Below are 26,362 nucleotides of genomic sequence, written 5' to 3'. Positions count from 1 at the left end.
TGATTTAATGTTAATTAAGTCACATTATTTAACATAATTATTAATTATTAATAATAATTATTAATTATTTCCGATAGCCAATTTAACCCCAACATATTTGGTGCCTCCGTGTGAAGCCTAGTGTGTTGACCCCAACATATTTGGTGCCACCGTGTGAGGTAAATATATGTTGATTCCCAACATATATTACAAGTTTAAGTAGTCTGGCATTCATGATATTTTCATATTCAAGTGCTATGAGTAGTGTAAGTAGATGTATGTGGATACATTTACTCAAGTACCGTACTTAGGGGCAATTTTGAGTTACCTTGTACTTTCCTTGAGAATTTCCATTTCATCCATCAATCCATCTTCTAACCGCTTCATCCTCTTGAGGGTCGCGGGGTGGCTGGAGCCTATCCCAGCTGACATTGGGTGAGAGGCAGGGTATACCCTGGACAGGTCACCAGACTATTGCAGGGCTGACACATAGAGACTGTTCTGACTTCAGTGTTACCTTAGCCTGGTTCCAGACCATAGTACCCACCCACTCAACTGAGTAGGCTTGCATCTCTGGTCTGGCATACTGCAATGAATTTGCGATTTGTCTCGTCCAAACGATGGACGGACCAATGAACGCCGGGGGTGGGGGCGGGTCTAGCGATTAGCCAATCAGCGCCACGCTGATGTCAAGCTGTACACCGGTGGGTAACTGGTGAGGATAGCAACAATGGCGAAGCTGCTAAACTGGATTTAACGGCGATGCAGCTGGGTGTGCACGGCGACGGAGACATTTTAAACGGGCAATGCTCGCTGGTTTTCGGCACCCCCGAGGCATGGATACTAATGACGTCAGATTCTGGGTGAGTCGTTGATCTCTACCGATTGGTTAGGGAAAAATCAAATTCCCTCCCCCTTGTAAATCGCCTTCAATGGAGGCGAGGTCAGACTGAAGGTTCTGGGAGCTTCAGTCTGACACTCAGGCTAGTGTTACCTTTCAAATGAGACCATGCGTGTACATGTACTAAAAATGGAACAAGAACAGCTCTCTTAACTTTGGGTATGTCCTTGGTGGGCGTTTTTTTTTTTTTGTTGTTGTTGTTTTAATTAAGGTAAATTTTACTGGACTACCTTGAAGTTTAAATGAAATGATGAATCCAACTTAAAGTTAGCTGCAAAAGTTTGCACAAACATAAATAATGAAATGACATATTTAGTCAGCTTGGCTGATTAAAGGTTGTTTGGTGAAAACATTCATATAGTGAATACACAGCAGAGGAATACAAAATAAAAGAGAAGCCATAAGATGCTAAATGTTGGATGAAGCTACACATAAACACTAGGGGTGTAAATCACCAGCTTCATCACGATACGATATTATATCGATTTGTTTGGATGACGATACGATGTTTGCCGATATCACAAAGTCTGTCACGATACGATTTCGATTCGATTCGATTCAGGAACCTGCGATCAATATGACGCAATATCATATGCCCATCAAACACAATCATTTACATCAACTCACAAAAACAACTAGAATATGATTTGACCATTTTATTTCTGAGCTCTTCCAGGTATCAGGCATTTAAATGAAAAACATTATTCTTCTGTAACAAAAAAATAATAAAAATAGACCTGTTCACAGACGTGCTATGTGAATTTCAAAATAAAGGTGTATCTTTAAGATGACGATATGGATCGATGTTTTCATTTTGCATCGATGTAATTGGATCGTTAATCAATGAATCGATGTATCGATGTGGATCGATGTATCGTTACACCCCTAATAAACACACACACAAACTAAAACTGTCACATAATATCACCAAGTAGGAATGAAAGTCTCTAACTTCACTTTCTTTTGTAGTTAATTCCAGTGTTAAAATGCATAGTACAAGACAGGAGTCCTCCCCAAGTCAGAGTTGGTATGAGAAACATCTAAAGCCAACTAATCCTGCAAAATGGTGTCATGGATTGAACTCAACTAAAGATAATAAATATGTTGGTAAATTAGACAGCATGGCCCCATAATTAAAATAAGTAACCTGACTTGAATTAGCGCCATCAAAATCACAGTGCATTGTCACATGGATTTTTGTTTTTCAACAAAATTTTGTCTATGTCAATATGCATATTTAAAAAAAAAAAAAATACATTTTCACAGGCTATGGCAGTGATCAACTTTGGGTTTGAGGGCCAGATTTGGCCCATGATAGGGTGCCTGGTGGCCTTGTAACCAAATTCACATTGAAAATGAATTGATTCATACTGGGGATTTTTTTTGTACTTTGAACGTAAACAAGGTGCCAGAATTATATGCCAGAATTATGCAGTTTGTTTATGAAGTGCCAGGGGAAGATCCTCTTGACCTCCCAATGGAGGTCTGGGCTAAACCCCAAATGTCCCCAGATCCTAGGAACACTTCTACATATGCTTCACTTATGCAGGGCAGTTGCAACTGGATTTTTTTTTTAATTTTTTTTTTATATACTTTATTAATCCCCGAGGGGAAATTCAATTTTTCACTCTGTTTGTCAATTACACACAGGTCTGAACACACACATGCACAAACAGGACCTATACATGCACTAAGTGGAGAGATGTCAGAGTGGGCTGCCCATGACAGGCGCTCCGAGCGGTTGGGGGGTTCGGTGCCTTGCTCAGGGGCACCTCGACAGTGCCCAGGAGGTGAACTGGCACCTCTCCAGCTACCAGTCCATGCTCCATATTTTGGTCCGGACGGGGACTTGAACAGGCGACCCTCCGGTTCCCAACCCAAGTCCCTATGGACTGAGCTACTGCCGCCCCTAATTTTTGCCTTGTTTATTCATTCATCTGACTTAATCATGTTTGTTTATTAACTGGCCCCTGGCCTCCTGTCTATTTCCAAAAGTGGCCCCCAGGCAAAGCAATTTGAATATCTCTGATCTCTGGTGATGGGCTGTCTAGCTTGAGGAGCCTGGCCCCTATGGGCCCCTAGTGATGCTGCCACAGGATTCCAATTTCTGCCCGTTATACCTTTATTAAGTAATTGTGTTGATAAGAGAAATATGTAGCTCTGCATTTGCCAAATTTACTTAAACCATTTTACAAAGAATCAGGATTAAGTGACTCAGCAAAGCTGTCATTTGTTGTCTGAAGATAATGAGATAAATAAATGAATGTTCTATAAATGGCTGTGCTTTAGAGTGAGCAACCCTGGCAGCTCTCCCTGCATTTGATGACCGATGTGGAGCTTCCAGAACCAATGAAATCCAAGTCATTTACATTAGACTTACAAACAGAAAGACTGTGCATAAATGTAACTGGGTCATTTTAACTTAATTTAAAATGGAGTAAAAAAAATTGTGACTAATCACTAGTCACTTTAAAATGTGTGCTGGTTGAGAACTTAAAACCTACAAAAGTAGCAGCAGAGTTACCCTCCCTCTCGCTGAATACAGATTGATCAGTATGGTGTTGACTTGTTCTTCCTGTCTGTGTCTCTTCTCTGTCTCTCCCCCAGTTTGGTCGGACAGAAGTGATCGACAACACGTTGAACCCCGACTTTGTGAGGAAGTTTGTTCTTGATTTCTTCTTTGAAGAGAAGCAGAACCTTCGCTTTGATGTGTAAGTGGGAACATTTCGGCCTTTTTCCCTTTACAGCAGCGCTGTCTCTTTCCTTTGTCATACCAGGGAATGACTTCAGTTAAGACTCCTTTTATTTTGCCTGATTGACTCATACCCACTAGGTTTAGAAGCCTTCAGTCAAAGCTGATTAGCATAAAGGCTGTTTGACTGCATGACTCTCATCGAAGTGTTGGGCAGTATATACAATCATCAACCACTATCTTACAAATGCCTTCGTTCCTTTTAGATACTTTTCTTCATTTTACAAGTTTTTTTTCTATTGAAAAAACATATTTTCTTTGTAAAATGGAAAAAATAAAGTGAACACTAAAAAAACATCGTGCAAGTTCTAAAGTGGACATTTTTAGCACTACTTAAAACTTGTCTGTATTAAATGTTATTAATAAGGCTTTTTATTCCTCCACACCGGCGATAGCCAGAGGGCTTTGGTTTGTCCATCTCAAGAACGCCCTAAGGAAATTTCTTAAAATTTGGCACAAACAGTCACTTCGACTCCACAATGAACTGATTAGATATTGGTGGTCATAGGTCAAAGGTCAAGGTTAATGTGACCTTGCATCACGTTTCATTCTCATGAATGTGACATCTCACAAACGCTTTGGGGGAATTTCTTCAAATTTGGCATAAATGTCCACTCAAAGATGAATTAATAAGATTTTGGTGGTCAAATGCCAGGGTCAGTTTGATTGTCTGACTAATTCTTGTATATGCAATATCTCCAGAACACACAGAGGGAATATCTTCAAATTTGACACAAAGGTCAACTTTGACCGAAAAATAAACTGATCAGAATTTGGTGATCAGAGGTCAAGGTCAGTGTGACATCACAAAACATGTTTTTGGCCAGGACTCAAAAATTCTTATGCTAATATGACAAAACATCACACAAATGTCTAATAGAGTAAAAATGATGAAGTGATGACATTTCATAAGCAAATGGTAAAAGGTCAGCTTCACTGTGACATCATAATGTTCTGTATAAAACACCTTTCTGGCCATTACTCAACATCATTACTCAGGAACAGAAGGGGAGACATTTGGTCAGATACTGAATTGGTGACACTAATCTTGGGTGCCCACCTTAAAACTGTGCTGATTATATAGATCTTCTGTGCTGTTGAGGGGAAGATGTGTGTGTGCATCCACTGGATGTAAACTGTAAGAGAAACTTGACTGGTGCACAGAGGCATACAATTACAGGGTGGTAATTCTAGTTTTATGGCTAAAAGAGAGGATAAAAAAAATCCTTAAATGTTACAAATCATAAATGAAATGATTCATCCCCTCTGGGATCATTTCAACATATAGTTTGTACTGCAGGTGCTCTGCACCAGGGGCCTGACATGGCCATATCTACTGTAGATATTATTCCATATCAGGTATGATTGATGCGCACTGTGCCCAGTACAATTGTCCCCTCGCTACAGGGTAGAAAAGCCTGCTAAATGCAAAATCCCTAACCCATGGAGTCGACCTCCACATTATGCCTACTATTGTTTTTTACCATGTGAAGCTAAAATATGTGAAGCTAAAATATCCCAGATATGGCTGCTGCCATCTTGCTCTGGTAATGTCATTCGAAGCCAGAGTTTGCGCAGTAGCGGTATTAAGAGCCCACATACCTTCCGACTAATCACGAACAGTACCACTGAATGCAAGCCCACCGATTGGCTCACACAGTCAGGTCATGTTGTAACATTTATATTTGATAGCATTAAATAACTAATTATCACCAAACTTATCAGAGAAACGAACACTTGAACAAACAGCAGTGTGATAAAACCTACCTGAAATGACAACCATCTTTGCAAAAAATGTATTTGATGTGGACATTTTAGTTAGGCCCATGTCCCATCCACTAACATGGACAGGGCAGGCTTTATGACCTATACTGCAGCTAGCCACCAGGGGGAAATTGAGGTGTTTCAACTTCACATTTAAGAGCTGTCATGTCATCCATCTTACATTCATACATCTTAAGTTTATACATTCATTCATTTCCGTAATGGCTTATCCTCTTGGAGCCTATCCCAGTTTATATTGGGTGAGAGGCAAGGTACACCCTGGACAGGTCGCCAGACTATCGCAGGGCTAACACATAGAGACAGACAACCATTCACACTCACATTCACACCTACGGTCAATTTAGAGTCACCAATTAACCTATCCCCAACCTGCATGTCTTTGGACTGTGTGTTGTTTTTTTTTATATAGCCTTTATTTAACCAGGAAGTCCCACTGAGATTGAAAATCTCTTTTACAAGGTAATCCTGGTCAAGGTAGCAGACAATCAAAACACATTTAAATTCAACAAATACAACATATAATACAAAATCCACAATAAAACAACAACTATTCAAACATAGTGGCCTATGCTATTTATGATGCCCTTAAATTCATCAATGGTGTTTCTAATTTTCCATGCCTGTGGTGCCTAGTTAGATAGTTTTCCCCAGATCTGCTAAAACCCGGGGTACATTAAAAAGCAACCACTTGGAGGAGTGTAGCTTGTAACTACCAGAGTTGACACACAGAAGGGTGCAGAGGTAGGCTGGAAGTTTGCCCAATATTGCTGTATACATAAAAAATATACCAGTGCTGTTGTCTTGGAATGGGCAATGATGTCCAACCCACCGAATCATTAAGAATGATGAGTAAGTGACTTTGCATTTGTAATAAAACATAGAGATGCATGGTATACATAATCAAGGCTACATAAAATGGAGGAGGCTGCATACATATACAGTATGTCACAGACAGAAAAGTAGCCTCTGCAAGTTTTTTCTTAGCACTGAAAGTAAAACAAGACTTATTTCTAAAATAAAAGCCAATCTTCACTTTAAGCTTTCAATATGTACATTAAATGAAAGCTTGTCATCTATCCAACTACCCAAGTACTTGTATGAGGACACTCTTTCTATGGATTTACTGTAGAAGTTAGGATGCTAAAATCATCAAGCAACTGTGAGCGAGCTTTTAAGGAGGCTATAAACTTCATTTTCTGAGCATTTAAAATCAATTTTAAACTCAGCAGAGTAGTTTGTAATGATTGAAATACAGTCTGAAGCTCTTGCACTGCCTGCATTATGGAGGGAGCATGCGTGTGAATGCATATAAATGTATTTTTGCTGTAATGTCTTAACCCAAATCATTTGTAAAAATAGGAAACAAAGTAGGCCCCAAGAAACAAAGGAGGAAGGCATGTGAGCAGGTCATTCAGAGGATGAGATAAGTGCAATCACAGGTTTTGGAGGAGACCAGCGGCATCGAGAAATGCCATTGCAACTCTACCCGCTGACTGCTACTAACATGAGAGCTAGCTCAACAGTGCTAGGTGAGCTAGTAGTAGATGCACACTTCCTTCTGTGTGGTGATATGGTTGATAAGTGTGGTTTGGTAGAAAGAAAATAGTTAATACATGAAATGGCTCACAAAAAGGTCTGTGGATTGCCTGGGTCATGATTTTTGGAAAGACACATTATTGTTGACTTATTCATATGTTGTTGTTTTTTGTGCTGTGAGCATCAAAAGCCAAGTACCATCTAGTCCCATTATATTGGAGAGAAGGCAGACATCTCTACGACTAACATCTCCAACAATTGGCAACTCACACCAAAACTATCGGTCGTCTGTAATCCTCATTCAAAAAGGGAGACTGGAAGACTTTTTTGACACTAGTTAGCCAGTTAGCACATTAACAACACAAATCCAGTATTGAAAGAACAGAGCACATTTATCGTGCGTCAGTTGACAATAACACAAACTATCAGGAAATGTTTTTGCTAACGAGCTCAATGGCTAAAGAAACATAATCTGACCTTATGTAACGAGTTTGTTTTGGTCTTACTCCCCCTTGACTTCAGCTCTTTGTTTACTTTCCTCATTTCTGTGTCTCTTCTCTTGCACTGAGCTGGACTGCCAGTCAGAGTGATTTAATTCACTGATGGGCTCCACTGTCGTCGATTCAACATGCTGAATTTTAAGATGAAATAACGTTGCAGCACCTCCTTGTTGCTGAAATGCAAAATCTTAATGACTTGTTTTCATACACAATACTACAAAAACAACAAAACAAGTAGTACATTTGCTCTGAACATTGCAAAACTCTGTAATGACTCAATGTAATAAGATACTTTGATCCATTAGTCCCAATAAAATGTTAAGCCAAAATGATACTTTCTGCATCTTGCTGGCTGTTAGGGTCCACAGGGGTCTGCTGAGGTCTGTTTGTCATGTGCATGATCCATCTATATGTCAACAAAACTCTATGATTGCACAGGCCATCAGCACCAACAAGCATGTGTGAATATATGCAGACAGTCAGTTTAATTTAAAATGATGTAATGTCTGATGGCATCTTCTCAAATGTATTTATTTGAGTTTGTTGTCATATCCACCGCCTCAAAGAGTTTTTAGGCTGAGAATCAGGTTAGGGGAAACAAACAAGCACAGCTTGTCTGTCTCTCATTACCACACTACCCTTGAGCAAGGTAATTAAACCCCAACTGCTGCAGCAAATCCCCTTCTCTGTTGGTTTCACAGTCATGGATACAAAAAAGGGCAGATATCTGGTTTCTGAATCACAGCTGAAACGTAAATAATAGTTTCTTTGTCGAAGGTCATTCTATCTACCACTGGTTTATCCACTACTACAGCTTTGAAATACCCTGCTGATAGACCAGCATAGATAGACCAGATGTAACTACTGATTAAGTTTTACCATTGGAATGAGCATCACTAGATAAGCAGTTTATTCATTAAACCACAGTATTCAAACAGCCTTTCATTATTTTTTTTAGTGTTTGTCAATCTGTTTCCATCTGAATCTACTGTCAAGAACTCATTATTCATCTCAGAGTTGTTTTGTTTGGTTCAAAGCTTTAAAGTAAAGTATTCTGCAGTATTTATGAAGAGAATTAAATGAGAAATTTACTTTCAGAGTCTGCAAATGAGCACAATGAGCTGCACTGCCTGTAGAGGCCCACACCGATCTCAGAGGATTCAAAGAAAAGAGAACAGTGTTGTTGTTTATTTACAGATCTGCAGAGCTTCTCTGTAGTCACTGATCCAATTCAGACTCTGACTTTCAATGTGAAGTCACTCAAAGGGGAGACAGCAGGTAAAGGCAGATAGGAGGGGAAAACTTTACTTTAACACCTCCAGTCTTTCCATAGAGGGGATTGATGCCTCTACAGGGGGCTCAAAGGAGAGATCCTGCATGGGATCAGGTGCAAGAAGAAGCCAAAGAGCTGATCAGATCCCTGATATTGATGAACGCTGCTCTTCACCACCCTGTCCACCACTGTGCGGTCAATAACATAATAATCAACATTTTAGGCTGTTCTTCTCGATTGAACCAATCCTGATCCTCAGTCAATAACAGAAGAAGCTGCAGTCTGAATTGATGTTTGTTAGAACCTCAAATGTTAATAAGGGAGCTACACAATCAACATTTGTGTCCAGTGGAAACAGTAATGTAAAGTCAAATCAAAGGATTGTTAACTATACAGTTTGTGTTCATCAGGAGACAATTATGTAACAGTATAGACAGTATCAGGTACATAGACCATTTTTGAGTGGATGTCAAAATTATGTCACAGTAGTTGTGTGTGCATGCTGGTGGCAGTAAAACAGCGGACACTGGAGAGAAATGGTTAAGATACCTGGAAAAAAAATGTCTTCTTGTGCCGTTCAATGTCAGAACAGGAGTACAATAAAGATCATTTTTATAGAAAACTGTTTCTGAGAATGCCGTTTGATGCTAAATGAAGACCTGTATGATCTCCACAACTATTATTAAGTTTTTACAATTCTTTTTGATGATGAATTATCTTTCACCATGTAAATAATTCAGTTCATATAAGCCTAACACACACTACTCTACTGAGCATTGAGCAGTGGAAATTATAGCCTAAATAACAAGATTCTAATTAACTGGTGACAAAACTTTATTTCCTACTACATATAGCTCATAAACCCATGGATATAAAAATGACTCATTGCAATCAGTTGCTTTTTACGTTTTATTTGGTACTCACCACCACCCACCACTGTCCCTTCCTGCCACCAATTTGGCTACACCCACAAAATACGTCATTGCTGTTTACAAACACAAAAAGGGTCTATAAACGAATGTTCAAAAGTTTGGAATCAGCTGTTATATTGAAGTTCTTCTTTCCTTCAATAACAACTATTTGAGCAGAGATAAAAAACATTATATTACTAGAGGCTGGCGCTGTTGTGTAAAATGTCACACCCACTATGCCTCTTTTACTTCCAGGATGCTGGCATTCTGTCTATAATCACATCCTGAAATACTGATACTGATTCTGTATGCCAGACTGTATTATAGACTCAAGGATAAACAAATCAAATTGTGAGTTGTCACAAGAAATGTGTAATTTTTAGTAAGGTTTGTGTTCTCTGGCAGACATTTAATGAAAAAGAAAAAACATTAAGCACAATAAAATGTATTTAGAAAAACATTCCAATAATAACAGATTAGACTAATTTAGTTAGAAGTGAGTTTTGTTTTAGTCAAATTCAGCAACTATTGAAAATCACCTAGATTTGTTAGAAAAAACTTTTAAAGGCCTTGTAGAGAATAGTTTGGTGATATATGTTTTTTGTTCTGTCAATAAATACCATGTAAAGACTGAAACCAACTGATCCCATTAACAAGTTAAGTTTGTGTGTCTAATCATGATATATCTTCTTCCTCTGTGCCATAGAGAGCCATTGTTGTCCAGAACTGTTAAAACACATCAGTGAACCACACTGTTGCACTAGGTGACATCTTCCTTAATTACCATGAACACACACATTGTAGAATATTTTGACTCAGTCCTCAGAAATGACTTAGCCTTTTTTAAGCATGAAACTAGGGTTGTCCTGATCAAGTTTTTCAGGCCCTGATTCCAATGTCAGTCCTTTATGATTGAATATCTGCCAATACAGAGTTTAATACATATTGTTGAGCTTGAACCTTTTGAGTGAGGTTGACTCCTTCGTCTGGATGTGCGTGGGTGGAAAGTACTTCACACAACAAGGACTCTCCGTTCATGAACTTTACTGAACTTCAGTCGGTAAGCACAGGACAAACAGTTGTATACATCAATGTCAGTGGATGCTTTTATGTTGTGTTGTGGCCTCTAGCTCGGGCACAGAACAGCAAGCCAGCCTGTCCATGCAGTGAGCCATGAGCACCGTTCAACATCCAACTTCAAAACTGAGTAACTAACATGGGAATCTCATTAAACTTCTCATGCATACTCACGTTACTCTCACTGACCAATCAACATGCTATATCTAGCAACACGTAAGACATAAGGGGATAAAAGGGGGTCAAACTTGACTATTGTGATCTGCCTTACAATATATTTATATACAACCAGGTGATATGCAATGTTAATTAAATATGTATCTGGCACACTCAGTACTTTTACATGCACAGTTAAGTCGAGCTATGGTTAATTGGACTACTGTCCTTGTCACAGTATACAAGCACGGGAGGGAAAACAATTTATTGACCAAAGTGTGTCTGACTCCGCTACAATAGGTGGCGATATGCCCCCTTTCAGCTTTTTAGTATTGGACCTTTTTCCAGTTGACCCATAACGTCACAGACCAAACAATCAACAAACAAGTTTGCTACAGTTAGCTAGCAGCAAACTGGTAACATGGCGGACAACTTTGCAGCTCTGTACATTTCATCTGTCCAAATCCATGGCTCTGGATGTAGATTTCGCCATATTGTTATCGGCTCCTTCTTCTACTATGCATTTAATGCTATTCAACTTCTGAGTTAAAGACCGGTGCGGAAACACTGGAGCCTGCGCGGAGCATCTAGGTGAGTTTGAGTCTGATTGGCTGTATACATGCAGGAGTAATTGTATTCCAAAAGTTTGGTTTTAGTTGGGTTAATACAACAAATCGATTTTTTCAAATGTCATCTAAATGTACTGAGTGATAAAGCCAATCCGTTCTTATTCTCAGGTCATCAAATACCAATGCTTTGTCATGCCCCTTGGTGTCTCATAGCGACGCACAAGGCACCCTTTAGGGTATCTATGTGACGCACAACAGAAAGACATTGTAACAGGTGGTTAATGTCATTAAATGGTCGCTGTTAGGTTTAGGCACCAAAACTACTTGGTTAGTTTTAGAAAGAGAGAACGTCAGTGGAAAATGGATAACCTTACTTTAAAACGACATTAACTTATGGTTTCAAACGGGACCTCTACTGTGGTCTCCTGGATGAAAGTCTGTGTTTATTTAACCAATGCACCCAGGGTACCTTGCATTTCATATCTCTACATGGAAAGTCCACGACCAAACATCGACATGTGACGAGGTCAGAGTGAGAATGTGCTGTCAAAAAAGATATCCTTTACTGAGTACAGACATCAGACACATTTTGGCCTGCCATCAAGTTACTCCTGGAATTAGCATGAACTAGCCATAGCTCATGTGATGTCATTGTTATTTTAACTGGCTAAAGCAACAGTGAGCAACAGCTAAAATGAGATGCTGCCAGCTGAATGTTTTCCACAATGCTACACTTTGCTAGTGTTGGGGTTGTTACGTCATGTATTACACATCACTCATTAATGAAAAACAAAAAAAAAAAGAAGAAGTAACAAATGTTGGTGAACTCTTACATGCAAATTTGAGCCGTTGACTAATAACAAACCATCCTGATAAGCAACTGATATTATGTAGATTTTCTCTGCATTGTGTGTTGGGTTTGAAGCTTCCTCCCTTGGGACAGCAGCTGCCTGCTTAGTGAGGAGTCTTAATCTCCTAACAAAGTAAATCATTAATGCTGAATTATTAAGTACTGCAAAATATAACACTCACAATGGCAACACACACTTTGCCTCTCAAGTGTCTTGCATCATTATTTTTGGTAGCTATTGTCAGTGCTACCTGAATTCCCGTCCTTCACACATGACAGCAAATCTTTTGTTACTGTTGTAGTACAAAACTCTCACTGGATGCATGCTTTGAATTCATATTCCATGTTTTCACTTTACTGGGGAGGAAAATATTCAAATTAATCAAAAAAAAAATGCACATTTTGCAGAAAAAAGTTATCATAGATAATAAACATTGTCCCTGAATTACTAATGGAATTTCACAAAGTGCTCAACTAGGATAAAAAGTAACAGTTCTTACCTAATGTTGAGGATAGGTCACTGATTAATTTTCAAAAGCTTATAAAGAACAAACACATTTCTCCTTGATGGATGATTATTTCTAAACATTTTCCACAAGGTAAGGTGTTTAAATCATTTAATTTAAGAAATTTCAATAAAAAATAATGTCAGTCAAAATTGTTCCTGCTCCTTCTCAGCTTTCAAAAAAGTCTTGCGCTAGGGCTTTGTTTACAAATGGTTGTGGCCTAAGGGTAGAACTCTTTCTGGGCCTCTCACTGCTGGCCTTCTGTATCTAGTACCTTTTTTAGACCTCAAACGGGAGAAAAGGCAGTTATCTGGCTGGTTGGGGTCTTTAATGATTACTAAAGACCCCAACCACCTGCCTGATGTAAACATCCTTTACACAGGGTAGAGCAGCATCTATAGTGAGTTCAGCTGAACGAATCACTCTTTGCAGGGCCTCGCAGTTCTGTTCGGTGCTGTTTCCTTACCAGGCAGTTCCCTGTCAGGAAACTCTTGATGGTGCAGGAGTAGAAATTCCTCAGTATTTGAGAGGATACTCAGAATTTCCTCAAGGATCTAAGGTAAAACAGTCTCTCCCTTGCCCTTCTCACCACTGGGTCAGTATGCAATGCCCAAGTCTGTTCCTTGGTGATGTGGTAAGTAACCAAGAGACTTTAAGCTAAGCACCCTCCCCACCGACGACCCGTTGAAACTGAGGAAGGCATAGTTCCCTTCCTGCTTCATCCCAAGTCCACTATCATCTTCTCAGTTTGCTGATGTTCAGGAGTAGGTTGTTGTCCTGACACCAGCAGGTCAGGTCCTCGATGTTTCTTAGGTAGGCCCTCACATTGTTATGTGTGATCAGGTCACCACAGCTGTGTCGTCAGCCAACTTAATGATGGTGTTGTAGTCCAAAGTGGCTACACAGTCATGTGAGTACAGGGAGTACGGCACAGGACTCAAAATGCAGCCCTAAGGTGCTACTGTTTTAAGGAGGAGGGCGGAAGGGGTGTGTTCACCTGCTCACCTCAGGTGGACTGTTAAAGTGGACCAGCTATTCTCATTATAGTAACAATCTCAGCGGCTCCTAAAGAGATAATGGATAAATGTCTGGCTGCTGGGTCTCTCAGCCACTGGTATTGGAAAAAAAAACAACCCTGAAACGATACCCAACCCTAGTTAAGTTGGGTGGTGTGGAGGATGTGTGCCATGCTGTCTTCTGTGGATCACTTTGGACAGCTGGCAAATCGTAGTAGGTCCAGTGTGCTGGTAGGGAGCAGTCATTTAGGCAGATTGGACATGTTTCCTTGGGCACAGGAGTGATGGTGGACTTCTTGGAGCACATGGGTATGACAGACTGAGTCAGTGAATGGCTGAATGTTTTGAACACTGGCGTTAGTTGGTCAGCGCATAGTTTACCATCTGGTCTTGCTGCTTTCTAAGTGTTCACACACTTGAAAACCCTCCTGACGTCATGCTCAAAAAGGGAGATAGGTGTGAAAGGTGCACCACCCATGCATTAACCTCTGCTTCAACTGTTCTTGCTTGCTGGCTGCAGATGGCCTCAAAATCAGCATAACAAGAATTACCACTTGCGGCTGTATGTCTCAATGAACCTGTGAAGATGCACTTGGAGTTTACATTGATGTCTCCGTACTTCACACACATCTTTCCCACGGCAGCACAGACGATTAGAATCACCAATTCAGTGTCTCATCAAATGTTTCCCTTGCCTGGTGAAACCATCCTAATCTTGCGAGCTCATATTCTATTTCGCTCTGCATTTCAGTCTGGCCATGCAATCATAAAGGCACATTCTGGCATCGGTTAAAGCTTACCGGGCCAATCACAACTATTTATCACTTTGGGACGGAGCGGAAAGAATGCATTTCGTAAACAACCAACATGGCTACTGATTTTGATGTTACATGTGTTGAACGAACTGGAATGTACATTTTCTTTAAAAGCAGAACAAACGGCTGCACTGAAAGCTTTTATTGAAAAAAAGGATGTGTCTGCCGTCCTTCCTACAGAGTTTGGTAAAAGTTTAATTTACCAACTGGCTCCGTTGATCAGGAAAAAGATGGGACTCAGTGAAAACCCAGTGGCTATTGTTGTTTCTCCACTAGTTGCTCTCATGGAGGAGCAGGTCAGGGAAGCGAACAAGCTGGGAATCACAGCCATGCAACTTGGAGTCCACAGTGAGGAGGAAATCCGCAAAGACGGCAACACTCTTTCCCAGACATCATCACAGCTCATCTTCGCTGCACGCTGCACTTGCTTGCTGGTCAGTTTACAGTGGCGTTGTGCTAGCCTACGACACACGTTTCGTTTACTGTGATTGGTTTTCTGTCTTTCCAATTGCGTGAAGGGGCACTTTGAGTGACAGCCGTTGATACCGCCCCTCGGGAATAGAGGAAATGTACACTCCGTGTCCAGACTCATTTGTGTTTTGCGAATTGGGTCTGGCAACACCAGGCTAATGTTTCCCCTTCTTTTCCTGAGCTATGATGTTGAGTAATGACCAGAAAAGTGTTTTTGTAGCTGTCACAGTGAAGTTGAACTTTGACCTTTTGGATATAAAATGTCATCACTTCATCGTTTTATCCTATTAGAGATTTTTTGGGGAAAATTTTGTCATAATTAGCATGCTTGAGTTTGGGCCAAAAACATGCTTTTCAAGGTCACAGTGACCCTCAAGCTCCAAATTCTAATCCATTCATGGCTGAGACCAAGTGGATGTTTGTGCCAAATTTTAAGCAATTTCCTTAAAGGGAAATTTCGGTTTATTTCAACCTGCCTCCTATCGTCCTAAAGTTGTTTCAAGTGACTAGTGACGAAAAATAATAGTTAGCATGTTAGCCGTTAGCCTAGATACAGCCGGGGCGCATAGTAGCGTCAGACCTGTTAAAACGTAAGTGAATGGACATACTTCAAGTGCAAAGTTAGTCCGCTAAACAAGCTTTTTTTTCCACAAAGACCGCCTCATATCGTTAGGATAAATGTCAGAGAACATACAGAAAACGACATGTAAACGTGTTGTCTTACCTTATCGGTGTGCTGCCATGTTTGTTTATCCCTCTCGCTCTGCTTTCCAAAGCGCGGCCAAAATATATCTCACCAGCTCTAGATAAAGCCCAGCTGGATACTAATGTTACTCCAGGTGGAGGTGTCTCGTCCTCGGTCACATCCAGACTTTGAAAATAAGGCTGCAACCGGTCCCATTCCTTGCAACAGAGGCATTCCTCTTCTGTGGGCACTGGGGTACAGCATTCACAGGTACACCACCAATCTCCAGAGTTACTCAGCCTTGCAGCAGCCATTCGTCCTCTACCTGTTGCGCCTCTCTCTCTCTCCTCCTCCGTTCTTCAATTTCACAAAGCTCTTCGTCAGTGTATCCTTCCAGCTGTTGCTGCTTGTTCAGGCACGCTATGAGATCGCTGCTTGTTCTCGCAATATTTCGGCCGCGCTTTGGAAAGTAGAGCTAGATGATAAACAAACATGGCAGCACACCGGTAAGGTAAGACAACACGTTTAAACATGGCAGCACACCGGTAAGGTAAGACAACACGTTTACATGTCGTTTTCTGTATGTTCTCTGTCATTTATCCTAACGATATGAGGCGGTCTTTGTGGAGAAAAAGCTTGTTTAGTGGACTAACTTTGCACTTGAAGATTGCCCGTTCACTTACGTTTTAACAGGTCTGACGCTACTAATGCGCCCTGGCTGTATCTAGGCTAACAGCTAACATGCTAACTATTATTTTTCATCACTAGTCACTTGAAACAAATTTAGGACAATAGGAGACAGGTTGAAATAAACCGAAATTTCCCTTTAAGGTGTTCTTGAGACATTGCGTTCACAAGAATGAAATGGATGCAAGGAGCACAGTGACCTTGATCTTTGACCACCAAAATCTAATCAGTTCATCACTGAGTCCCAGTGGATGCATTTACCAAATGTGAAAAAAATCCCTTAAGTTCTATTTGAGATATGGTGTATATGAGACTAAGATGAGGTCACAGTGACGTTTATGAGAAAGGGATGAACGGATGGATGGAAGGACAGGTGGACAACGTGAAAACATAATGCCTCCAGTCACAGCTGTCACTGGCGCAGAGGCATTAAAGTTATTTAGCTCACCTGCAGTAGATACATCAGCACTTGATAAAGAGAGGAGTGGGAGGTTGTAGTGGATTGAAGGAGACTGCAGTTCTACTTTGTTCCTTTAGTTCCTCTGCTCTTCCTATGTTGTAGATTGCAACTTTATAGTTGTCCATGTTTCCAGACTGGCCACATTGAATGTGTTGATGGCAGTGTGGGTGTTCTGGTAATCCATGGTTTTTTGTTGTTTAATCATAATTTGGGCAAAGTACAGTCTGACTGGCCTGACCATTTCCTGACCTCTTGCGTAATTGGAGGAATGTGCGGCACACACAGCGCAGTTATCTTAACTCCATCTAAATTCAACATGAGTCCAGCTCCAGAAAACAAACTGATGTCCATGGGATATCAGGAGATAATGTCATGCCAAATAATTGGTCATGAATTGATCACTGATTCATTAACATTCATAGTAACGACTGCCTGTTGAAATCACTGACACGTACAATAATCTCCTGACATTATATGTTCTTTGTCAATAATATAGTAATGAAATGTCCTTTTTGTTGGTCACCTTTCATCTTTTAGCACTGATATTCATTGTTGTAGATACAGCCTCACATTGCGATTCAACAAGAAGGGTGAAGACAGTGTCTTAGAATCAGGAAAAAATAGGTGTTAAGTCTGTGTCCAGCATGGCCCAGATATGGCTTGTACAGAGTCCCAGGAGAGTGCTGTGGTCTCCCTGATACGGGGTCATGAGAGGGGATTCCAGTAAAAAGGAGCATCCCTGTAGAGGGAATCAATTATTAAACTCCCACCTCTCCACACAGGTTATTTTTAGCCCACTGAATCACAATAGATAGATGTGGAGCAAAGTGATGTATTATTTCCTAAGGAAAGGGGAGATGAGTGGACTGAACTGATGAATCCTGACAACAAAAGCAATACATCATCTGAAGTATTGTTATCGTGATTTTCTGTTTAGAAATATATTGTTTGTAAGCCAGATTTAGCCGGTAGTTGTATATTATTGCATTGAATACATAAATTTTAAAAACAGATATAATTACTCAACATTGTACCTAGTAAGTACAGATGTGACTACTTGTCCTTGAGTATTCCCATTGTATATTTCTCTATTCTTATCCACTCCATTTCAGAGGGAAATATTTTACTTTGTACTGCAACCTACATAATTTACAAATATAGTTAGTAGTTGCTTTTCAGATTAAAGTTTGACATTAAATATATTTGATGAGTGAGAAAATTTTGGGAGGATTGAATTAAAAAAATGATATGGACAGTGAACAGTGGGGCAGTTTCATCATATATATTGTGGCTCAGAGGTAGAGCGGGTCGTCCACCAATCAGAAGATCAGCGGTTCAATCCCCGGTTCCTCCAGTCTGCATGTCTAAGTATCCTTGAGCAAGATACTGAACCCCAAATTCTATCGGTGTGTGAGTGTGTTAAAAAACTGAGTAGCAGGTGGCACCTTAATGGTAGCCTTGGCCACCAGTGTATGAATGTGTGTGTGAATGGGTGAATGTGACTCGTAGTGTAAAAAGCACTTTGAGTGGTCGGATGACTAGAAAGGCTCTATACAAATGCAGGTCCATTTACCATTTGGAAGTGGCGCATTGCACTTATGACTGGCTCACCACTGCGACTAAATAGATACCCTTCCTGTTATTAATGTCTGTCAATATTTGCTAGACTCCCTGCCTGTTTGCTTGTTTTTGTTTTTGATTGTCGTTTTATTTTGTTAAAGATCTTCCTGTTGAAAATATAAGTGCTTCAATAGAACTGAAAGTCTGTGGCTACTTAGTCTGCAGATGAAACACAATGACAGAAAGCATATAGTAGACTAGTCCCTATGTCATTTTATGTTAAAGGTGTGCAAAGGAGTTTTGAATAAACATTCACATTTTCGCCCAAATAGACAAGTGTTTTCTATTGTTGTAATCTACAACCTGAATAAATTCCCTGCCTTTGCAAAGTACATTTTCTTTGTCCTTGCATTGTTTGCACCTGTTTTATTTAAGGACTTTTCCCAGGGCTGGGCATAAACTATGCTTCTTTGAGGGCAACAGGGGGAGATTTTTCTTGATACAAAGAAGCATCTCTGCCCTCTCACATTCGATCCTGTTTCTCTTCTCTTCAATCACATGAGCAGCAGCAGAAAAAAAAAGTTCACTGTCGACACTGGTGCAAGGGGCTGATAGGTATTTATGTGCAAGCTGGGCCAGGGTTGGGAAATGGGATTTGTTGTCTCTCCAGTATCCCCCTGGGATTTCAGTCCTGGGAATCGGGGACTCTGAGAGGTATCCTTGCAGCTAAAGTAGAACAAAATAACATAACAATATTAAGTCCTGGTGTATTTTTAACACAAGTTGAAAGCTTTGTTTATCCTAACATTAAGTTTAATGAATGACCTCCACTTCTGTAAGGCTGCTTGCCTGCCCCTGTGTGACCTCAGCATTTTCGTCCAGGATTTCATTGTATGTTGCCAGCAGGGAATTATTGTTGCAGTCCGTCCTGGTCTTCTTTGCTTACAGCTTGGGTGGCTTGTCAGCCACTTCATATTACTTGCTCTTGTCCATTTTTTCTGCAACATTTTTGTTGCTTGCCATTTTGCAATAATGTTACAGTAGCGGTCCTCATAACTGGGGTCCAATATTGTTGTGAGATTATAAAGGGGCTCTGCATGGATGTGACTGAATGGCTGGTCTACTGCTTGTGGCAGGGTGCCCTGAGAAGTTTTCACTCCCTGGTCTTTTGCAATGGTTTTGTTTAACAGACATTTTAAGGCTTCGATGGAGGCGATCACATCTGCTGCTGTGGCTGTTGGTAATATCACTAGTCAGCTGCTCACAGGGATCAAGAGCTGTCAAGATGTTTTCAATTAGCGCCCACTGGTATGCACTTAGAGATGCAGGTAATTCATAATCTACTCCATATGCTGCAAGTGCTCACTTCTGCCAACTCCTCAGCATATAAAACGTGCTGTTGTATCGTATGGATACGTCTCGCTGAAGCTGTGTGATTTTCAGGTCTAGTTGGGTCTGTAAATGTTTCAGACGGGAGGCGGCAAGCTGTAAAGTGTGAGCCATACAGCCCAAGCTTCCAACCTCACAGTCCTCCAAAGCCTCAAAGTCATATTGCGTGCATTGTCCCTAAGCACAACGTGCACTCTCTCCTTAGTTATGTTACACTGACCAAACATGGCTCCAAAAGCTTCGCAGATCACTTTCACTGTATGCGAACTAGAGCACCCCTGGGCCTGCAGTAAAGTCCTTTTCATGTTGAAGTCTTCATCCAGCCACTGAGCTGTCAAAATAAGTATACTCACTGGACTAACGTCAGAAGTCCATATTGTGTCTGTAGTAAAAACTTAGGTCACTTACCAGGGCTCAACAATAACGGTTGCCCAATTGCCCAGGGCAAGTAAAACTCAAGGTTGGGCATGTAAACTAACTTGCTAAAAATAGTAAAAGTTAAGAACTATTTGATAAAATAAATGTATTTTAAAACGTGCTCTTCTGCTCTGATGCAGCGGTCTCTCTGCCTGAAGTCACAAGCACACGCTGTGTAACAATGTCCTGCCCACAGCCCCCATTGATTGGTTACATGGCACAAGTGAAGCTAATCAACACTGAAGCCTCTCTGCATTCTGCACTGTGCATGTCCGAAGACACAGAGCGGCACAGCATATAAGAGGAGAGGGCTCTGTCTTACCTCTTCATAAACTAAAGTCATATTATTTTGCACGATATAATAACAGAACAACATACTATTTATGGTGTTATGCCATCGTGTCATTTCTGTCTCTACATGGTCATGCGCTAACAATTCTCCTCTGCTCTCTGTATCGCGCACGGCAGAGTTCCGCCACACACACAGGTGAGCATGTTAGAGCGGCTCGGGCCGCATTTTCCTGACCAAACCTGACCCCGAGCCCGGTGCAGTTTGTCAGCTGACAAAGTTATTGTTATGGACACTGTGTAAATAACCAGCAACAAACGCACAGACAAACACGCTGCTCGCACAGCAGCTCTCAGCACGGCACTCCTGCTGAGCTTGTGTTGCGTTCAGGCGTTGTCACATAAATAACAACTTCCAACACTTAAATAGGTCATAGCACAAAACAGCAGCATGTCAAGTGACTTTTTACTTTTATTATATTCAGTAAAATTGTATGTTCCTAAATCTTGAGACACCTCATATGTAAGCTAGACAGACATTTCACCTGCTCATAACTGTGCACAAATGTACTGTATGTACTTAGTCCTAAAGAGCCCTTCTGGTGCCAGTAGATACATAGAAACATCCCAGCAGGCTGTGCTTTGCAAGCATACAAAAAAGTTTCACGCATGTGAAAACGGGGCTTGAAATGTGGTTTTCGCTGGCATAATCTTTGGTTTTCAACCACGGAAAAGGGTTGGTCATCAAGTGCTATAAATTCCACTATTTTGTCATTAGCCTTTGGGCTGTCTCTAGAAAACTTCCTGCAGTTTTCAAACACCTGTTGTATAGGCACTGCAACACTGGTCTTTTTTCTTATGCTAACGTTAGCTGCTGCTTCGTATTCCTTCAGTACCTCTTTGTTGTGATGGCAACTTTTCAGGTGAGTTATAAGAGTTGTTGTATTTAAATTCCCAGGCTTTTTCTTTCCTCTCGGAATCCTTGTGGAACATGTATTGCAAATTGCAAGATGTTGTCTTCCTCAGAAAGTGTGAAAAACTTCCACACCGATGACAACATGTTTACGTTGCTGTTCTTGTTCTTTTTCTTTTCGGTTTGAAAAGGTGGCTCGCAAACCAACTTGCATACCACCACCTACTGTGTTAGAGTGTGTACAAGCTGGTTTGCTGAGTTAATTAAAAGATATCTGGCCCAATTTGATTGGCCCTATTTATCGGTTATAATTTAAATATTGGAATAATACATAATAATAGAAATGTCCCATTATTGACCCATATTTTATTGGCTTGATATAAATCATGTATCCCTAATTAATATATTCAATTCAAAGGGGCCACACACATGCCACGTCTTTAACTGCCTGGAAAAGTGAGGTCGGGCGTTACTCTTGAAAATCCTTAGAAATCCTGAGTACAGAGCTGATCTTCTTCTAGGAGTTGTTTTGTAAGTGTGTATTAGGCCAAAAATATTGTCCATGGGACAGATGTAAAGCTCTGGCAGCCCTGCAATTGCATGATCAACGTCTTCTTCATATTTACCACAGTCTATCTTACTATATAATGACGAAAGCTCTGTGTGTCTGTGTGTGTGTGTGGGTATGTCTGTTCCACGCTTTTTCTCCTCACTGACTTGGTCAATCCATGTGAAATTTGGCACAGTGGTAGAGGGTCATGGGAGGATGCGAATGAAGCAATATTACATCAATTGGCCAAAAGGGGGGCGCTATAGCAAGCGATATCGTAGAGACATGAAACTTTGCACAGAGATGCCTCTCCTCATAAGGAACAAATTTGCCGCAAGAACTCATAACTTCCAGTTATATAGATTTTCTGCCATTTGGAAGTTTTTGAAAAACACTTAAAATTGATATCTTCCTAGGAAGTTTGACCGATCTGCATGAAACTCAGTGAACATAATCTAGGGACCAATATCTAAAGTTCCCTCTTGGCAAAAGTTGGAAAACTTACTAAAACTGAGCTTCTATAAGGCAATGAATATTGCGGAGGGCGTGGCTCATCACATAAAGGTGTATAACATCTCAAGGGTTTCACCGATCACCACGCCATGACCACACATAATCTGAGGGGACCCCTCCATTGTTGACCCCATCAAACAAAATGGAGGTGCTAGAGAGCTAATTTCTTAACTAGGCCTAACCACCATAACGATTTTTACTAAACTTGGTAGATATGTAGAACAGGATTGGTCTTCTTAATGGGTTCAGTTGACTATTTAATCTGCAATTTCCTATGACCTGTATCCCAAACACACATCATGTGAAACTGTACATGGGCAACTGTGCACTCAATGGGTATGGACTAGTATTTATATATTTAAGGAAGAAGGGAAAGATGTCTGTCAGCTGTGATTGGTTGCTCCTCGTCACATGGCATGCGCAGCATGCTGCTGTGTTCCAAAAGTTGAAGTCTTTAAGGCAGGGCGCAGCAGTCATGCACTGAAAAAGAGGTGCATTGAAACGTGTGCTTGCTGCTATGGCATCGTTCTGGCACTTGTTTAGGGTGCAAAAAAACGCGGCATGTGTACGGCCCCTAAGCCAACAATCTGATAATATCATATACAGTGCACTGGTAATAATATAGCAGTCACAGGCAACATTTTCCTGCAGAACAAATATTCTTACTTTGATACTAAGTACATGAAGCAAATAATACTGCGCTTTTTAAAATAAGTCATCCGATAAGAATTGTTAGGCACAGACATCTTGCACACTGAGTCTGGTGTGTTTTATTGTTTGCTTTGTTAAGAAAATTTGCAATAGGAGGTAAAATGGATAGACACATTTACTCTCTTGCTTCTCTCCACTGGAGGCACCTCCCCAGGCTGTTGCCACTTTCTGCCCGTGCCTTATATGTGGCACTGTGGCTACCTCAGTTATGAAATGGTGCTGTTTGGCCATTAAATTGCACTCTGCTGCAAGCATCATCATTGCTGTTGTGCATTTCTGGATAGGCTAATGTTACCTTCTCTTTGTCATAGAAGATTTCAATTTCTTCCTATGTATATATATATATATATATATATATATATATATATATATATATGTGCTTATTTTTCTTGCTGGCCTGCTGTTCACTTCTGCATTGTTCCTCTCTCTTGTGATGTATGTGTCCTTAAGGTTACACCACATTTTCTTCACTTCTTCTTGGTCACACTACTCTCTAAAGGCATTTGATGGATGAAAAACTTGAGGTTGTATTTATGTTTGGACATACGACAATTTTGGACGAATAATACAGACTTGGTGTGCAAAGGCCTTAAGTCTTCCACCATTGCTCATATTATAAAATGTTGTACCTCAACACAGACCGGATAATGAAACTTAGAAGCTGCTGCTGCCTCGAGACTGTCACTCTTCATTTATCTGTCCGTGCTCTGCTTTTCAGAGGTTTTTCATTCTGAGAACTAAGACATGAGAAACCGCATTGTTTCCCTGTGCTTGGTTTTGGTCGTGAGCTGAGATGGCAAATTGAAAAAATTGAACCATCATCAACTCAGATGACAACGACAAAAAGCCACATCCATTCACAAGAGCTGTAATGGCCTTCTCTCTCCTGCCATCATTTTAACATTGAAACAGTAGAGGAGGTGGTGGAGAACTGTTCGCCATCTGAAAGCACCTACAGTAAGCCAGCAAGTACAACACCAATTCCAAAAAAGTTGGGATGCTGTGTGAAATGAAAATAAAAACAGAATGCAATGATTTGCATGATACAGTGTAGAAACAAAATATTTAATGCTCAAACGGATAAACTTTATTGTTTTTTGTAGATATACACACTTATTCTGAATTTGATGCCTGCAACATTTTTCAGAAAGTTGGGTTAAGAGCAACAAAAGACTGGGGAAGTTGATCAATTCTGAAAAAAACACCTGTTTAGAAGATTCCACAGGTATTCCAACAGGTTAGCTGATAACAAATAATAATCTTATTAATAGCTATGACAGGGGGCATTCTCAAAAGGCTCAGTTGTTCACAAGTAAGGGCAGTCACTTTGTGAAAAACTGTCCAGCAGTTTGAGAACCTTTCTTAATGTACAATTGCAAGAATTTAGGAATTTCACCATCCACAATCTATGATATCATCAAAAGATTCAGATGATCTGGAGAAATCTGTAAGAAAAAATGTAAGGCGCAAGGCTGAAAACCAACATTGGACTCAGGAACACTTTGGAAAACCATTGTCATTAAACACAGTTTATCGCTGCATCTACAAATCCAAGTTCAGACTTCAGACCATGCAAAGCGAAAGCCAGATATCAACAACATCCAGAAACACAGCAGACTTCTCTGGGCCTGAGCTCATCTGAGATGGACTGATACAATGGTCTGATGAATCCATCATGGACATTTTGTCCTCCAGGCCAAAGAGAAAAAAGGACCATCCAGATTGTTACCTGCTGAAAGTCCAAAGCCAGCATCTGTGATGGTATAGAGGTATGCTAGTGCCCATGGCATCATGGGTAACTTCACAGCTGTGAAGGCACCATGAATGGTGATAGGTGCATGCAGGTTTTGGAACAACATATGCTGTCATCCAGACGACGTCTTTTTCAGCGACATCCCTGCGAATTCCAGCAAGACAATGAGACACATTCTGCATGTGTTCCAACAGCATGGCTAGTAAAAGAGTGCAGGTACTAGACTAACCTGCCTGCAGTTCAGACCTGTCTCCTATTGAAAATGGTATTACATTATGAAGCGCAAAATACAAAAGCAGAGACCCTGGAGTGTTGTATATCAAGCATGAATTGGAAAGAATTTCACTTTCAAAACTTCAACAGTTAGTGTCCTCAGTTCCCAAACACTTACTGAGTGTTGTTAAAAGAAAAGGTGATGTAACACAGTGGTAAACATGCTCCTGTCCCAACTTTTTTGGAATGTGCTGTAGGCATCAAATTCATAATGAGTGTATATTTCTAAAAAATAATACAATTTGTGACTTTGAACATTAAATATCTTGTGTTTGGACTATATTAAAATGAATAGAGGTCAAAAAGGTTTGCAAGTCTAAGATTTAAAAACAACTTAAATGGTCAGAAACTATTTAAAGAGCTGTCATGGCTATGCTCTTATGTCTTAATGATATGACACTCACCATTATTGTTATTGCTCGTTGATTGTAGTTTTTCCTCCTGCTGAGGCTGTTGATATGTAGAATTACTGTTTACTGATGTGTGCACTGGCTAGGGCACTGTATTAATATACTACTGTTTGGATACTTGTGACGTAAAGGTTCGTCACGTTCCAATTCATTTTTCTCTGTATTTAAAAAAGAAAGATTTACATAATGACAGAGTTTGAAGTGCAGGGTAAAACAAAGCACAAAGTGTGTAACGGCACAAGTTAAGAGATAGGTTTTACAGGCTTATGTACACGTGATTGGAGTATCGCTTTTCGTTATTTATTTATTTTTTCCTTTCATTTCTTTTTCTCCTTTTTTTTCTTTTTTCTTTAATTAGCATTAACTTCTCCCCCTCCCTCCCCCAGTGTTCTCTGCTGCAGCACACTTTTCAGACAGGACACCATCTTGCTGTCTCCAAACTATCCTGCCCTACTACCTATTACCTATTTACTCTCCTAAACCAGTATGGGTAGCCATCACAATAAGGTAACTGATAACCCCACCAAATTCATATCCTGGAATGTTAAAGGGGTCAATAACCCAGTTAAAAGACAAAAAGTTATGTCTCACTTGCAACAACTGAAGGTAGATGTAGCATTTTTACAAGAAACCCACCTATGTAATGCCAGTGTTGC

At 40.4% G+C, this 26,362-nt stretch overlaps 1 protein-coding gene across 1 annotated transcript in view; it reads left to right on the top strand.

Moving 5' to 3' along the window:
* LOC126385360 (copine-9-like) overlaps window positions 1-26,362 on the top strand; it is a 329,179-nt gene that overhangs the window by 88,558 nt on the left and 214,259 nt on the right. The window contains exon 4 of the mRNA XM_050036928.1: window positions 3,488-3,591. Coding sequence (XP_049892885.1) covers window positions 3,488-3,591 — 104 coding nt within the window. The remainder of the gene's footprint in view (window positions 1-3,487; window positions 3,592-26,362) is intronic.

Source organism: Epinephelus moara, chromosome 24 (genome assembly GCF_006386435.1).
Source record: "Epinephelus moara isolate mb chromosome 24, YSFRI_EMoa_1.0, whole genome shotgun sequence".
Classification (NCBI taxonomy): domain Eukaryota; kingdom Metazoa; phylum Chordata; class Actinopteri; order Perciformes; family Serranidae; genus Epinephelus; species Epinephelus moara.
This window is presented reverse-complemented; position numbering and strand designations above follow the sequence as displayed.